The 17,219-nt window shown below is 36.5% G+C and overlaps 1 protein-coding gene across 5 annotated transcripts in view; it reads right to left on the minus strand.

Moving 5' to 3' along the window:
• The window catches only part of PIK3C2A (phosphatidylinositol-4-phosphate 3-kinase catalytic subunit type 2 alpha), a 121,668-nt gene that overhangs the window by 23,079 nt on the left and 81,370 nt on the right, over positions 1-17,219 (minus strand). For all 5 annotated transcript variants that reach the window (XR_004959341.1, XM_036260136.1, XM_036260140.1 and 2 more), the window contains exons 14-20: positions 13,078-13,189; positions 12,060-12,205; positions 4,921-5,109; positions 4,353-4,446; positions 3,555-3,649; positions 3,006-3,186; positions 424-528 (exon numbers count right to left, since the gene is read on the minus strand). Coding sequence is in view for 4 of the 5 variants with exons in the window: in XM_036260136.1 (XP_036116029.1) it covers positions 424-528; positions 3,006-3,186; positions 3,555-3,649; positions 4,353-4,446; positions 4,921-5,109; positions 12,060-12,205; positions 13,078-13,189 (922 nt within the window). In the remaining variant the exon portion in view is untranslated. The remainder of the gene's footprint in view (positions 1-423; positions 529-3,005; positions 3,187-3,554; positions 3,650-4,352; positions 4,447-4,920; positions 5,110-12,059; positions 12,206-13,077; positions 13,190-17,219) is intronic.

A 17,219-nucleotide genomic window follows, 5' to 3' on the forward strand; every position in this document is an offset into this window, starting at 1 on the left:
CACTCAACTAACTGAGCCACACCAGCCAGGGCGCCACTGCTTGTTGATGGCTCTAAAAGTGCTATAAACCCAGGAAAAGTTTATCTGGCTATTCACAAAGAAGGGAAAAAAATGCCTATCTGTGTGTGACTGAGTAGTTTTACCATTGCAATTACAACATATGCCTCTCATGTAGCTATTATACCACAGTAAAAATAATTTAATTTAAGGCAGTAAATAATTTTACACTGCTTTTTCTTTCAGGAATAGTGATTAGGAACACTGTACTGAGATAAATATAGACCTTACACCACAGACATCCACAAATACTTATAACCAATCTATACAGGTTTTATCCTCACTTGCTTTAAACACGACTGCCCATTTCTCTTCTTTCTACACATTATTTTGAAATGTAATATGAACTTATAAGTATTTTGTCACCTTAATATTTAATTCTTTTGCCACAAGACTTGGATTGAGAGGGAGACGACATTTATTTCTTAGAAAAAAGGACTGTACTCGTTCCATACTCCTTTGGAGGACAACCTAGGAAAAGAGATCGATACTGTGAGTACACAATGAAAATGAAGATCTGTTTTCAAGAAAAAATTATGATGCAGATCCAATTTTTAAAATGCCCAATTGCCAAATGTTGCTAAAGAGAATTAATTTTTACTATAAAAATAAAATTAGAAAGGTCAAAGGCTAGAAACATAGGAGAGAAAGTACGTATGTTCATATTTAACACATTAGTTAAAACTCACTAACAACCAAATGAACAGAAATTAAATGAAAACGAGATATAATTTTTCATAAGATGAAAAACTGAAGATAAGATCCAGTGCTGGCAACAGGGTGGGAAACAGATTCTTTCATAATCTATTGGTGGGAAAGGAGGTATATAGCAGCATATATAGATATATATATACACACACACATACATACATACATATAAATTTTAATTTTGGGGGGCACAGCAATCTAATAGAAACTATTATAACTAAAAATGTACATATCTCTTAACTATTTCACTTGTAGAAATATTCTATAAAGAAATACTACCAAAGGGGCAAAAACTTATAAAGTTCATTGCAGGACCGTTCAAGAAAAATATGTAAACAATATACATAGAGGTAGTTAATGGTTCATAATTTATGTTACAATTGGCTTATAATATTATGTACCCACTAAGAAACATGAAGTGTAGTAACTATATATGTACTGACATAAATTCTCCAAGATGAAATAATAAGAACAATTTTCAAAAAGGTGTAATTGCTAAAAAAATTAAAGATCTAAAAAAATGGAAAGACATCCCATGTTCATAAACTGAAAAACTTATTAAGATTGCAGTATTTTCCAAATCAATTTACAGATTCAACGCAATCCTTATCAAAATTCCAACTACCTTTTTGTAGAAATAGAGAAGCTGATCCTAAAATTCACAGAGAATTGCTATGCACTTCCAAATAGCTAAAACAATTTTGAAAAAAAACAAACCCAACAAAGTTGGAGAATTCATACTTCCTGATTTCAAAACTTATGATAAAGCTATAGTAATAAAAACATTATGGTATAAGGATAAACATATAGGGTGTCCCCAGAAAATGTATACACAGCTTTGAATAATTATGAAGCCAGTGTTTATTAAAATATATTTCATTTTCAAAATGTAATAGAATCTACAGACACCTTGTATAGTTCAATGGACCAGAAAACTGAGAGTCCAGAAATAAACCATTTTATCTATGGTCAAATGATTTTCAACAAGTGTGCTGAGCTCATTCAATGGAAAAGAATAGTCTTTTTAACAATAGTGCTGGGACAACTGGATAAACACATATAAGAGAATGAAGCTGGACCCTTATCTCATGCCTTATAAGGAGTGAGTGATTAGAGAGTACATGAAAATGTTTTGGAATTAGATTGTGGTGATTGTATAACACTGTGAATGTGCTAAAAGCCAATGGATTGTACACTTTAAGATGGTTAAATAGTGACCTGGCCAGTTTTGCTCAGTGGTTAGAGCATCAACGGAGGGAGTCCCAGGTTTGATTCCGGCCAAGGGCACTTACCTCGGTTGCAGTTTGTCCCTGGCCCTGGTTGAGGTCATGTGGTGGCAACCAACTGATGTATCTCTCTCACACTGAGGTTTCTCTCTCTCCCCCCCCCCCCCCGTCTGAAAATAAACGTAAAATAAATAAAATGGTTAAATAGTAAATTTTATGTTGTGCAAAATTCACCTCAACAACATATACATGTGTTTCTATAAAAATATATTTGAGCCCTGGCCAATTTGGCTCAGCGGTTAGAGCGTCACCCCGCAAACCAGAGAGGCCCAGGTTTGGTTCCCGCTAAGGGCACATACCTCGGTTGTAGTTTGCCCCCAGCCACAGTTGGGGTTGTGTGGGTGGCAGCCACTCGATGTCTCTCTCTCACATCGATGTTTCTTTCTCTCTCTCCCTCCCTCTCTCCCTCCCACTCTGTCTGAGGATAAATGCAAAAAATGTCCTCAGGTGAGGATAAAAAAAGAAAATTTTTGATTCCTAAAATTTTTGATTATATATACTTTAATTAAGTGTATATATAAGTAAAGTCACCAAGAATAACCAAGAAGGAAACAACAAAATGAACAATAGACACCTACAGATAGAAAATAAATCTGAAAAGGTCTTAACTTTTTAATTCTATAAAGTTTTTCATTATTTGGATTTTTTAAACTTTGGCATCTAGTCAGTTTTAGTATTTTTACAGTTAAAAAGCAAAACAATAAAAGAGAAACTCGAGAGCAATTTTAATCAGAAAGGAATTAATAGGCACGGGAATTAAAAAGCACTAATTTTCTGAGGTAGGTTGTGAATCTTTTCCTAAAGATTTTAATAACCTTTAAACTCATCTGCTCCAAATAGCATAGGTGTAGAGGTCTAGTAAATGTTTAATGACACAGAATAACAACCTCACTTGTCAGCATTATAAAGAGCCTTTAATATCAAAATATTGATGTTCCTCTTTTGAGTACATACCTGTCTGGCTGATCCACTAGCCTGCTTTACTTTTTCTGCTACTCCTCCTAAAAGCTGTACAAGTTTTGTCTGCTTCAAGAGTTCTTCTCTGAGTCCTTTTCCTCCTACTGAGAGGAGAGCACCCAGAACATGTTCATATCGGGCACCAAACTGTGCATCATGCAGGGCATCCTTGAGAAGCCTAACAGCAAAATATTTGTCAGCCACTTCTGAAAAGTGAATGAACATCTCTCAAAAGCCAATTTAACAAGTTCAATTTTAGGTATCTAGAAACTTATTTTAAGCCATATAAGCAAGTAAAAATTCATTAATTATCATAGAGCTCTAACATGCCAAATATCTTTACAATAGATAGTTTGGGGGGTTTTTTTGTTTGTTTTTTGAAAATTTCTAAATATACAAAAATTTAACTTTCATATCATAATGCCTTTATAAAACATCTGGTATCCACAGTAAGTGGTCTGGGCATACCATTTAAACTTTCAGAGTATATCAACTGTATAAATGCCAGGAATGGAAATACAGAACTGAAGAAAATTTAAATCTTACCAATATAAACTGTGTGCTATCTGTATATTTTCCAATGCCCTGGACAGAAGGAAGCGCACTAATGAACTGTTCAAATAAATTTCATATTTCAAAGCCTACACATAAAGGAAAATAAGAATTACTAATGGTCAAACCCATACTACACTGTTAGGATAAAATTATCAAAAAAGAACTTATATAAAGCCCATTCTTATTGATGAAAGATGACATTAATAAAAATGAAACAGATAGATTAACAGGATAAATTAATAAAATCAAGCAGAAAAGTGTGGACCTGAGAATAACTTTCATTAGCTATGTTTAAATGGCCAGTAAAGAGCCCGACTGGTGTGGCTCAGTGGTTGAGTGTTAACCCAAGCACCAAGGGGTTGCCAGTTCAATTCCTGGTCAGGGCACATGCCCAGGTTGTGGACCAAATCCCCAGTGGGGGGCATGCAGAAGGCAGCCAATCAATGTTCTCTTCTCTCATCAATCTATCTCTTCCTCTCTCTCTCCAATGAAGAAAAACTTTTTAAAAAGTCCAGTAAAAAGAAATAAAAGAAAGGCTCAAGTCTGGTTTGTTCTGAGAATCTAAAAGGTCAAATCTAAAATTAAAAATTCAAGGTACATATATGTAGTATTCAAGTGTGGCAGCTGATAGTAGTAGAAACAAAAGTCACACTAAATCCAAACGCAATGCACCTCAACATTCCCACAAGTACTTTTTATCAAAACAGAAGGGAATCTCTTAAGCAAGTTCCCTACTCATAAAAACTAGAGGGGGAGTAAGGACAGTAGGTAACCAAGTAAAAAACTCACCTGTACAAACTGTGGAAGAAGATCGGTCAGCTCATCATCACTAATAGCCTCGATCCAAGTCACAGCTTGGGACCTCACTTCCTGATCAGCAAATCTAGAAGAGTATCACAAAAATCAAGATTTGACGGTGTAATGGAGCTACATTTCCTGAAAACACAATCTCAACTTATTCCCGACAATGAATGCTCAAACAGTTCTTTATTCAAAAGCAGTGTGTTTCTTTTTTTTGTTGGTAGGAAGAAAATCTTACTGTGCTATACAAATTCTATTAGGGGGCTGGTTTAGAAACTTTAAGCTCATGAAAATTAATTTTGGCCTACATCATAAAGATATAACAAATTATTCAAAATTTACAACCTAATTCTCTTTAGATTAGTTTTAAAAATGACATGCCCTTTTAATAACTTTAATGAAAAGGTATGTAAGTAGAAATAAACTTACACATTTATATTGTCTTGAACTGCTTTCATGTTAAAACAAAAGGAAGTACTCCTACAACATAATACCTTACTGAAAAAAATTAACAATGACAAGACAGAGCAAATAAATTCAGTTATAGTTGACTTACTTTGAATCAAGAAGCTCCAATGCAGTAAGTGGGTGTAATGGAGGCCACTGCTGAAGCAATGAGTAAATTTTGGCAAGATTAACCCATTTCCAGTTTGGGGCACTTGCTAGTATTTTAGGAAGACAATTTGGGTGTTTGAGGCAATAATAACGTTTCTCCCACAAAAAGGCTTTGTCTTCTTTAGAAAGTCTGCATACATAACAGAACTAAATTACTTCTCAATGCTATCATAATAACAGTTATAGTTTCAATGATTAAAAATACAAAGAAGAAATTTTAGGACAGCTGTTGCTTAGTAGAATCATTAATACTAATTTGGAATGGAAAAGCACAATGAACAGCAAACAGCACTAATTTACTCTAATTTGGGGAATAGAAAATCATTTGCATTGATAAAAGAGTCTTAGTTATGAAAATGAAGGATAATTCAGTACAAAACAAAATTTATTGAGCTCTAACCAGATGTCAGGCACTAGAAAATCAGAGTTGAATAAGCAAAATCCACCCAATAAGCAGGAATTTAACCCATTCTATATGAGTAAAAGCAAATGTCATATAATACACAAATGCTGTAACAAAATGTTAGAAGATGATGTTAAAACTAAATTGAGGAATATTTAAAATGAAAAGGACTTGTTTTGGAGATTCTAATTTAATCTTAATGACAAATGTTTGTGTGAATGAAAGATTTCACTATTCCCATTCATCTTCTTTTGCATATATAATACACACACTGAAATGTATTCGTCTTATGTGGAATACTGAAAAAAATTCACATATTGAAAAAAAGTCCACAATGAGTCTACCTTCTTCTAATTCTCCTACCAGTTGTAATTGTCTACACTTACATATTCTTTCAGAGTACATTTGTATAGAAGCATATACATACATGTATGCAGATCTTTTTTCTTTAATGGTAACACACCATATACACTATTCTGCTCCTTACTCTCTTCATTTAACATATCTGATATATTACTACATAACTATAACTTCATTTTTAATAGTTACATGGTACTCAGTTCAATAAATATACCATAATTAACCCACATTGATGGACATTCCCTATAAGTTTTACAATAATTCAAATACATACTGCAATTTGCTTGTCTCTGTAAGCAAATACAAAAGGGTTTCTTTCCTCTAAGATATATAACTAACTGTTAGTGGACTTGTTAGGTCACAGACTATGCACACTGTGACCTCTTTCGATTTTGCCAAATTGCTCTCCAAAAGCTTTTTAGAATTCTGCCAACAGTATAATCTCCATTTCTCTGCATCCTTCTTTCCTCATCAACACTTTCTATCATGGGACATTTTAATTTTTAACAATCTGATGTGTGTGAAATGGTATCTTATGTTAATTTATATTTCCTTGATTACTGAGAGGCTACCATCTTTTCAGATGTTTAAAAGACATTGTAATTCTTTTCTAAAGAATTATCTATAGGGGGCCACAAACAGCAGAACACCAACACCCACAGGGAGAACCTGACAGGCTCCAAAGCCCATAGTGATAGCCAAAATGGTGAAACACAGAAACAGAAGCCAAATGAAAGAGCAAGACACCTCCACCGAAGATGAGATCAATGCAGAGCAATTAGGCATGTTAACAGAGCTAGAATTCAGAGCCATGATCTTGAGGAAGCTGAACAGCATGAGTAAGGACATAGAGACACTGAAAATAAGCCAATTGGAAATTAAAAACCAACAAGAAGAGATAAAAAATGACATATCCGAAATGAAAAACACATTGGAAGGTTTAAAAAGCAGAGTAGGGGAAGCTGAGGACCGGATCAGTGAATTAGAAGACAGGGTAGAAAAAATCAACCAATCAGAAAAACAAAAGGAAAAAACTATTAAAAAACAGGAAGACAGCTTAAGAGAACTATGGGACAACTGGAAACGTAATAATATTCGCATCACAGGAGTCCCCGAAGAAGAAGAAAATGAGCAAGGGATAGAGAATATATTCAAAAAAATAGTGAGAGAAAACTTCCCTAATTTGGTGAAGGAAGAAGGCATTCCAGTTCAAGAAGCACAGAGAGTCCCAAGTAAGAAGAACCCAAACAGGCCCACACCAAGACACATAGTAATTAAAATGCCACAAATTAAAGACAAAGAGAGAATCCTAAAAGCAGCAAGAGATAAGCAACAGGTTACCTACAAAGGGAACCCCATAAGGCTCTCAGTGGACTTCTCACAAGAAACACTATAGGCCAGAAGAGAATGGCATGAAGTAATCAAAGTCATGAAAAACAAGAATCTGAATCCAAGACTACTCTACCCAGCAAGGCTATCATTCAAAATAGAAGGTCAAATAAAGAGCTTCCCAGACAAAAAAAGGCTAAGGGAATACATTAGCACCAAACCAGCACTGCAAGAAATGTTAACAGGACTGCTGTAATTAGCAGTAGAAATGGGAAGAAAAATAGAACCACACTAAACAAAAATGGCAATAAATAAGTACATATCAATAATCACCTTAAACGTTAATGGATTGAATGCTCCCATAAAGAGACACAGAGTAGCTGATTGGATAAGAAAGCATGACTCATCTATATGTTGTTTACAAGAGACCCACCTCTCAACAAAAGACTCACATAGGTTGAAAGTGAAGGGATGGAAAAAATTTTTCCAAGCAAATGGAAAGCAAAAAAAAGCTGGGGTAGCAATTCTCATATCGGATAAAATAGATTTCAAAATGAAGACCATACCTAGAGACAAAGACGGCCACTACATAATATTAAAAGGATCTATCCAACAGGAAGATATAACCTTGATAAACATATATGCACCCAATATAGGAGCACCAAAATATATTAAAAATCTTCTGGAGGACTTCCAAGGAGAAATCGACAACAATACAATCATAGCAGGGGACTTCAACACCCCATTGACAGCACTGGATAGATCCTCTAGGCAAAAAATTAGCAAGGAAACAGAGACTCTAAATGAAGCACTAGACCAAATGGATTTAATAGATATCTACAGAGAATTACACCCCAAAACTACAGAATACACATTCTTCTCAAGTGCACATGGGACATTCTCAAAGATAGACCACATGATAGGACACAAATTAAATCTCTACAAGTTCAAGAAGATTGAAATCATATCAAGCATCTTCTCAGATCACAATGGCATGAAACTAGAAATCAATTGCAACAAGAACATGCAAAGACATTTCAACACATGGAGGTTAAATAGCATGTTATTAAACAATGAATGGGTCACCGAGGAGATCAAGGAAGAAATTAAAAACTTCCTGGAAACCAATGAAAATGAACACACAACAACACAAAATCTATGGGATGCAGCAAAAGCAGTTCTGAGAGGGAAGTTCATAGCACTACAGGCCTACCTCAAAAAACAAGAAAAATTTCTAATTGACTGTCTAACCTCACAACTTAAAGAATTAGAAAGCAAACAAAAAGAAAACCCCAGAGCAAGTAGAAGGAAGGAAATAGTAAAGATCAGAGCAGAAATAAATGACATAGAGACCAAAAAAACAATTCAAAGGATCAATGAAACAAAGAGCTGGTTTTTCGAAAAGATAAACAAGATTGACAGACCCTTAGCTAGACTCACCAAGAAACAAAGAGAGAGAACCCAAATACACAAAATCAGAAATGAAAGAGGAGAAGTAACAACCAACACCACGGAAATACAAAAGATCGTTAACAACTACTATGAACAACTATATGGCAACAAATTCGAAAATCTAAGCGAAATGGACAAATTTCTAGAAACACACAGTCTCCCAAAACTATTTCCGGAAGAGATAGAAAACTTGAACAGACCAATAACAACCAAGGAAATTGAAGAGGTAATCAAGACTCTCCCAGCAAACAAAAGCCCAGGCCCAGATGGTTTCACGGGGGAGTTTTACCGAACACTCAAAAAAGAACTAACACCCATTCTCCTCAAACTATTTCAAAAAATTCAAGAAGAAGGAAGACTTCCAAACACGTTCTATGAGGCCAGCATAATTCTAATTCCAAAACCAGAAAAAGACACTACGAAGAAAGAAAACTACAGGCCAATATCCCTGATGAACATAGACGCCAAAATCCTGAACAAAATATTAGCAAATCGGATCCAGAAGTACATCAAAAAAATTATTCACCATGACCAAGTGGGATTCATTCCAGGGATGAAAGGCTGGTACAATATTCGCAAATCAATAAACGTGATACACCACATCAACAAAATGAAGAATAAAAACCACATGATCATATCAATAGATGCTGAAAAAGCATTCGACAAAATCCAGCATCCATTTCTGATAAAAACGCTCAGCAATGTAGGAATAGAGGGATCATATCTCGACATAATAAAGGCCATATATGAAAGACCTACAGCCAACATCATACTCAATGGACAGAAACTAAAAACATTTCCATTAAGAACAGGAACAAGACAGGGATGTCCACTTTCGCCACTCTTATTTAACATTGTACTGGAAGTCTTAGCCACAGCAATCAGACATGAAGAAAAAATAAAAGGGATCCAAATTGGAAAGGAGGAAGTGAAACTGTCATTATTTGCAGATGACATGATATTGTACATAGAAAACCCTAAAGACTCCATCAAAAATCTATTAGACTTAATAAATGAATTTGGCAAAGTAGCAGGATACAAAATTAACGTCAAGAAATCGACGGCATTCTTGTACATCAATGATGAACTCATAGAAAGAGAAACTGAAAAAACAATCCCATTTACCATTGCGCAAAAAAAATTACGATACCTAGGAATAAACTTAACCAAAGAAGTAAAGGACCTATTTGCAGAAAACTACAGGTCATTAAAAAAAGAAATAGAGGAAGATATAAAAAACTGGAAGCACATACCCTGTTCATGGATTGGAAGAATTAACATAATTAAAATGTCCATACTACCCAAAGCAATCTATAGATTCAATGCAATCCCCATCAAAATACCAACGACATATTTCATAGAACTAGAACAAATACTTCAAAAGTTCATATGGAACCAAAAAAGACCCTGAATAGCCACAGCAATCTTGAAAAAGAAGAACAAAGTAGGTGGGATCACAATACCAGATATCAGGTTATACTACAAAGCGACTGTAACCAAAACAGCCTGGTACTGGCACAAGAACAGGCATATAGACCAGTGGAACAGAACTGAAAACCCAGAAATGGACCCAAGGCAATATGCTCAATTAATATTTGACAAAGGTGGCAAGAGCATACAGTGGAGTAAAGACAGCCTCTTTAATAAATGGTGTTGGGAAAATTGGACAGCTACATGCAAAAAAATGAAACTAGACCATCAACTTACACCATACACAAAAATAAACTCAAAATGGATAAAAGACTTAAATGTGACCCGTGACTCCATAAAAATTCTAGAAGAAAATGTAGGCAAAAAAATTTCGGACATCATACGGAGCAGAATTTTCACTGATACATCACCTAAGGCAACAGAAATAAAGGAGAAAATGAACACATGGGACTACATCAAACTAAAAAGCTTCTGCACAGCAAAAGAAACAATCATCAAAATGGAAAGGCAACCCACTGTATGGGAGAACATCATTGCCAATGATGTATCAGATAAGGGGTTAATTTCAAATATATATACAGTGCTCATACAACTCCACAAAAGGAAGACAAAGAACCCAATTAAAAAATGGGCAGAGGAGCTGAATCGACACCTCTCCAAACAGGACATACAAATAGCCAAGAGACATATGAAGAAATGCTCAACATCACTAATCATCAGAGAGATGCAAATTAAAACAACAATGAGGTATCACCTCACACCTGTCAGAATGGCCGCCATCAACAAATCATCAAACAACAAGTGTTGGCGAGGGTGTGGAGAAAAGGGGACTCTAGTACACTGCTGGTGGGAATGCAGACTGGTGCAGCCGCTATGGAAAACAATATGGTGCTACCTCAAAAAATTAAAAATTGAACTTCCATTTGACCCAGTGATCCCACTGCTGGGAATATACCCTAAGAAGCCTGAAACACCAATCAGGAAGAATATATGTACCCCCATGTTCATAGCAACACTATTTACAATAGCTAAGATCTGGAAACAGCCCAAGTGTCCACCAGTAGACGAATGGATAAAAAAGCTGTGGTACATATACACAATGGAGTACTATGCAGCGGTAAGAAAGAAAGATCTCTTATCCTTTGAGACGACATGGAGGGACCTGGAAAGTATTATCCTAAGTGAAAGAAGCCAAGCAGAAAAAGACAAATACCACATGATCTCACTTATATACGGAATATAATGAACATAACAGTCTGAGGAATACAGTAGACCCAGACACATGGAAGTAGGGCACATACTGACATCCCTCAGAAGAGGGGATGGGGGGTGGGGGGATGGGAAGAGATAAACCACAGAACTTATATGCATGTATGCATGACCAATGGACATGGACAACTAAGCCGGGGACAGGGTGGAGGGGGGGTAGGGTGGGGGGGTGCCAATGTGGTAAAAAGGTAAAATATCTGTAACAAAAAAATAAATAAAAATTCATAAAAAAACAAACAAACAAAAAAAAGAATTATCTATTAATATTTTTTGACTAATTTACTACTGAGTCGTTGGTTTTTCTACTGATATAAAAAGGTTCTTTATACACATAAAAAATTAATCCCCACTGGTCAGTTTGGCTCAGCGGTTAGAGCATCAGTCCCAGGACCGAAAGGTTTCGGGTTTGATTTCCGATTTCGGATTCAATTCCTCATTGAGGGCACGTGCTTGGATTGTGGGTTTGGTCCCCGGCTCCAATTTATCCAACTGATAAATGTGTTTCTCTAGCACCGATATCTCTCTGTCTCCCTCCCTCCCTTCCATTCTCTCTAAAAACCAATGAAAAAACATCCTCCAGTGAGGATTAACAACAAATATATATATTTCCTATTCTGTTGTTTACCTTTTGATCGTGTAAAAAGTTTGACCTGTACAAATTTCTGAACTTTTATGTAGTCATAAAGTCTTTTTGTATAATTATAAACAGATACAGAAAACGTTCCACACCAAAAGCATTGCTAAACCATGAACTAAATCGGGGCATTTAATAAAACATTAACTTGAGCTTTATACTGTAAAAGATAACCAGGCAAAACAGAGTCAAAGAAGCATACCCAAGTGATGAATCTTTGTGAAGAATATCAAGAAGTTTCCCTTTTATATCATTTTCCAATGTTTCTAAGTTGTGGTCCTGTACAATACTTCTGTCAACTTGAGGAGTGGTATAAATGATATCAAACGTGGGAGAAGGAAAATCAACCTTAAAAATTTAACAGAAGTTTATCAAATTACAGCTGAATAGGCCATACATTTATATTAACTTCTTTGTCTCTGAAAAAATGTTTTTTTTTCCTTAGCCATCAAGGTGAATTTTAGACTGTATATTAAATTAATGTCCTTTTGATGAAAGTGATTATCATTGTTGGTAATTCTCAATAGCACATATATTGCTTGGGATGGGTACAAGGGCATATTTTACTATTTCTCAGAAATAGGAAATAGTTTATTAACATTTAAATTTAAAATAGATCCTAGAGTTGAAATAAGATTGATTAGGCTTCTTTAGTAACAATCCAAATTATGGTATACATACATTCTTTATAAAGAAATTTAAATTTAAATCTCTCCACATGTCAAGAAGTACCATTATCGTCCTGGCCAGGTGGTTCGGTGGCTTGGAGCGTTGTCCCAGGTACCAAAAGGTTGGGGGTTCAATTCCCCGTCAGGGGACATACTTAGGTTTAGGTTTGATCCCTGGTCCAGATTCACAAGGGAGGCAACCGATAGATGTTTCTCTCTCACATCTTTCTCTCTCTCTCCCTTTTCCTCTCTCCCTAAAATCCATAAACACATCCTCTGGTGAGGATTTTAAAAAAAAGTACCGCCTTGGTCAGTTTGGTTCAGTGGTTAGAGCATCGGCTTGAGGACCAAAGAGTCTCAGGTTTGATTCCAGCCAAGGGCACGTATTTGGTTTCAGTTCAGGGTTGTATGAAAGGCAACCAATGTGTCTTTCTCACATCGATGTTTCTCTTTCTCTCTCTTCCTTCCTTCTTCCCTTCCTCCCTCCTGCTCTATCTGAAGATAAATAAAAAAATGTCCTTGGGTGAGGATTAAAAAAAAAAGTACCATTACCTGTAACACTATTCTTTCCATCACATATCCTTTTTTGGAGATTGTTCCAGGAATAGGAGTTATATGTGACGAAGTCCAAAGATATAGAAGCTTAGTTCCACATGTTAAAAACCTTTATAATGTAAACAGAAGAATACTGTGGTTTTCATTTTAAAAATTAATTCAAAACTCACAACACATGGCAATGAATTTGAAATGTTAGCATTCAAATACTTATGAAGAATATCATCTCTGAAAACATATCAGGAGTCACTCTCCATAGAGTACTGATCTTTAGGTAAATGAATTAACGTGTGGGAGTTGGAACAAAGGAATAGAGAATGAAGGAACATATCTAAAGAGGAATGCAGTTGAGGGTAAAACAGAACACACTGTCCTGAAAACAACTTCTATAAACAAGAAGGTGAACGATAGTCTTTGAAGATCATCTACAAAGAAATCTGGTTTACAGAATTATTCCAACTTCTACCCTAAGAACAAAAACATATGCCAAAAAACCAGTACCTATTTTGTGACAGCACCAATCATTTGAGATGTTTTATTGGTATCCTGAACCAGGGGTCAGCAAATATTATCTCTAAAGGGCTAGAGAGTGATTATTTTGGGCTTCCTGGCCATATAATCTTTGTAGCAAAGACTCAACACTGCCATTATAGTGCAAGAGTAGCCATGAACAACACATAAATAAATATGTGTGCTGTATTCTAACAATATTGTGTTTACAAAAAAACAGGTTGTAGGTTGTAGTATGCTAACAATTGCCTTAGACAACCAGTTTATGGCCTACTTAAATAAAAACATTTATCAATAAAAATACTGACATATCTTTCCACAGAAAAAATTTCTGAAAACATGAAATACATATAAAAGCTGAAAACTGCCCAGCCGGTGTGGCTCAGAGGTTGAGCATCAACCCATGCACCAAGAGGCCTCCGGTTTGATTCCCAGTCAGGGCACAAGCCCAGGTTGTGGGCCCGATCCCCAGTGGGGGCATGCAGGAGGTGGCCAATCGATGTTCTCTCTCATCGATGTTTCTCTCTCTCTCTCCCTCTCCCTTCCGCTCTCTCTAAAATTAATTAAAAAATTTTTTTAAATAAATAATAAAAGCAGAAAACTATAAACTGCATTAAACTTTGTTCATTTTATTAAAAATAGCAAAATCCTTTCCAAAGTTAGACTCTGGTCCTAATGTTTTCTCTTACAGGTTAACAGTCTTTAAATCTTTGACACATTATATTTTGTCCTTTTCAGGACCACTCTCACCCCAAACTAGATTATTTTAAAGTAAATTCCAGTCACATTATTTCACCTGTAGATACTTTTATATATCTTGAAATGTTAAACAGTTTTATTTTTTATTTTTTTATTTTTTTTGTATCCTCACCCGAGGACATTTTTCCATTTTTTGTTCAGGTAGAGTGGGAGGGAAAGAGAGGAACAGAGAGAGAGAGAGAGAGAGAAACATCGATGTGAAAGGAACACATCGAGTGGCTGCCACCGCACGACTGACCAGAGCCGGGGACAAACTGCAACCGAGGTACACGCCCTTAACGGGAACCGAACCCGGGTCTCTCAGGACCGCAGGCCGACGCTTTAACCGCTGAGCCAAACCGGCCAGGGCAACAGTTTTATTTTTAAATAAGTACAATGCCATTAACACTCCTACAATAATTAATAACTACTTAAAATAATCAGCTATCTAGTCAGTATTCACATTTCCCCAGTTGTCTCAAAAATTTGTTTTATACTTGTTTTGTTCAAATAAGGATCCAAGCAAGGTCCAATACTTGCATTTGGTAGATATGTCTTTTTAAATATCTTTTATTTCAAGGGTCAACAAAACTCCAGCCTGTCACCTGGTTTTGTAAATAAACTTTTATTTTAACAAAGCCACACATTCATTTACATACTGTCTATCACTGCTTTTGCCTCTGTGACAGAGACCATGTGACATGCAAAGCCTAATTTACTTCTATCTGGTTCTCTTTACAGAAAAAGTTTGTAGCCCGGCAGGTATGGTTCAGTGATTGAGTATTGACCCACACATCAAGAGGTCACCAGTTTGATTCCCGGTCTGGGCACATGCCCAGTTTATGGGCCAAATCCCCAGTGGGGGGGGCATGCAGGAGGCAGCCAATTGATGTTCTCTCTCGTCAATGTTTCTATCTTTCTCTCCCACTCCCTTCCCCTCTCTTTAAAATAAATAAATAAATAGCCCTGACCGGTTTGGCTCAGCGGTTAGAGCGTCGGCCTGTGGTCCGGAGAGACCCGGGTTCGGTTCCCGCTAAGGGCATGTACTTCGGTTGCAGTTTGTCCCCGGCCCTGGTTGGTCATGCAGTGGCAGCCACTCGATGTGTCCCTTTCCCATCGATGTTTCTCTCTCTTTATCTCTTCCTCTCTCTCCCTCCCACTCTATCTGTACAAAAAATGGAAAAATGTCCTTGGGTGAGGATATAAAAAAAAAAAAGAAAAATAAATAAATAAATAAATAAATAAATAAAAGCTTGCTGATTCATGTTTTAATGTATACATCCTTCCTATCTACTCCACCCCCCTGCCATTTGTTGAAAAAACCAGGTCTTTTGTTCTGAGAATTTTCTTTATCCTGGATTTTACTAATTGCATTACTCTTATTATTTAGCATGTCTCTTTATCATCCTCTATATTTTCTGTAGTAAAGTAGTAGTTAGATCTAAAGGCTTGATCTGCTTTGGGTTTAGTTATCTGTCAAGAATACTTAATAGGTGGTATTGTATACTATTTTCTATTGCCTTAAATAAAGAGGCACACTTGTTTGGTTTATCTCTCTTCCTGTGCTAACATGATCAGTCTATTTAGATGCTTTCAGTCTAAACCATCCATTATAAAGTTCCAGAAAAGCTAATCACTTAATAGATTTTAAGCAGGTATTGATAATCACTGCTTAAATCAATGGTTCTTAACCAAGAGTGATTTTGCCCCCAGTAGACATTTGGCAATGTCTGGATACATTTTTGGTTGGCAACTGGGGTGCTACTGGCATCTAGTGGGCAGAAGCCAGGGATGCTGCCAAACATCCTACACTGCACAAGACAACCTCCCACAACTATCTGACCCAAAATATCAATAGTGCTGAGGCTGAGAAACCCTGGCCAACATCTAACTCTGACCTAAATTATTTCAGTAGGAGTTGCAAAATTATGATATTCTATCATTCCTTCTGCATTTATTAGCTGAAATTTTTCTATAAAAAACGTTCTCACATCAATTATTTGGTAACCCTGAGATACAATTGTAAAGGAAAGGCAAGTTAAAGGCTCGATTCTAGCCCTGGCCGGTTTGGCTCAGCGGTTAGAGCGTCGGCCTGTGGTCCAGAAAGACCTGGGTTTGGTTCACGCTAAGGGCATGTACCTCGGTTGCAGTTTGTCCCCGGCCCTGATTGGGTCATGCGGGTGGCAACCACTTGATGTGTCCCTTTCACATCGATGTTTCTCTCTCTCTCTCTCTCTCTCTCTCTCTCTCTTTCTTCCTCTCTTTCTCTCTCTCTCTACCTCCCTCCCACTCTATCAGAACAAAAAATGGAAAAATGTCCTCAAGTGAGGATTAAAAAAAACAAACAAAAAAAACAATCCTCACCTGAGGATATTCTTAAAGGCTTGATTCTGTTTATTTAAAAATGAGCTAACTGCCCTGGCCAGTTTGGCTCAGTGGTTGGAGTGTCGGCCTGTGGTCCACAGAGACCCAGGTTTGGTTACTACTAAGGGCATGTACCTCGGTTGCAGTTTGTCCCCGGCCCTGGTTGGTTATACGGGTGGCAACCACTTGATGTGTCCCTTTCACGTCGATGTTTCTCTCTCTCTCTCTCTCCCTCCCATTCTGTCTGAAAAAAAAATGTCCTTGGGTGAGGATTTAAAGAATAATTAATAAATAAATAAATAAATAAATAAATAAATAAATAAATAAAACGAGTTAACTAATTTGCTGCTGAGGCTGACTGAAATGCCTCTAAGTCATTTGGTTTCCATGACAGTGACTTCAGCAGGCTGTATAAAAGGTGCCCCATAACATAAATTATTTTTAAAAAAGTGTCAAGACCAGGCCCTGGCAGATTTGCTAAATGGTTAGAGCATCAGCCTGCAGCCCAATGAGCTGCGAGTTCGATT

The sequence above is a fragment of the Molossus molossus genome, unplaced genomic scaffold (genome assembly GCF_014108415.1).
Source record: "Molossus molossus isolate mMolMol1 unplaced genomic scaffold, mMolMol1.p scaffold_m16_p_13, whole genome shotgun sequence".
Classification (NCBI taxonomy): Eukaryota; Metazoa; Chordata; class Mammalia; order Chiroptera; family Molossidae; genus Molossus; species Molossus molossus.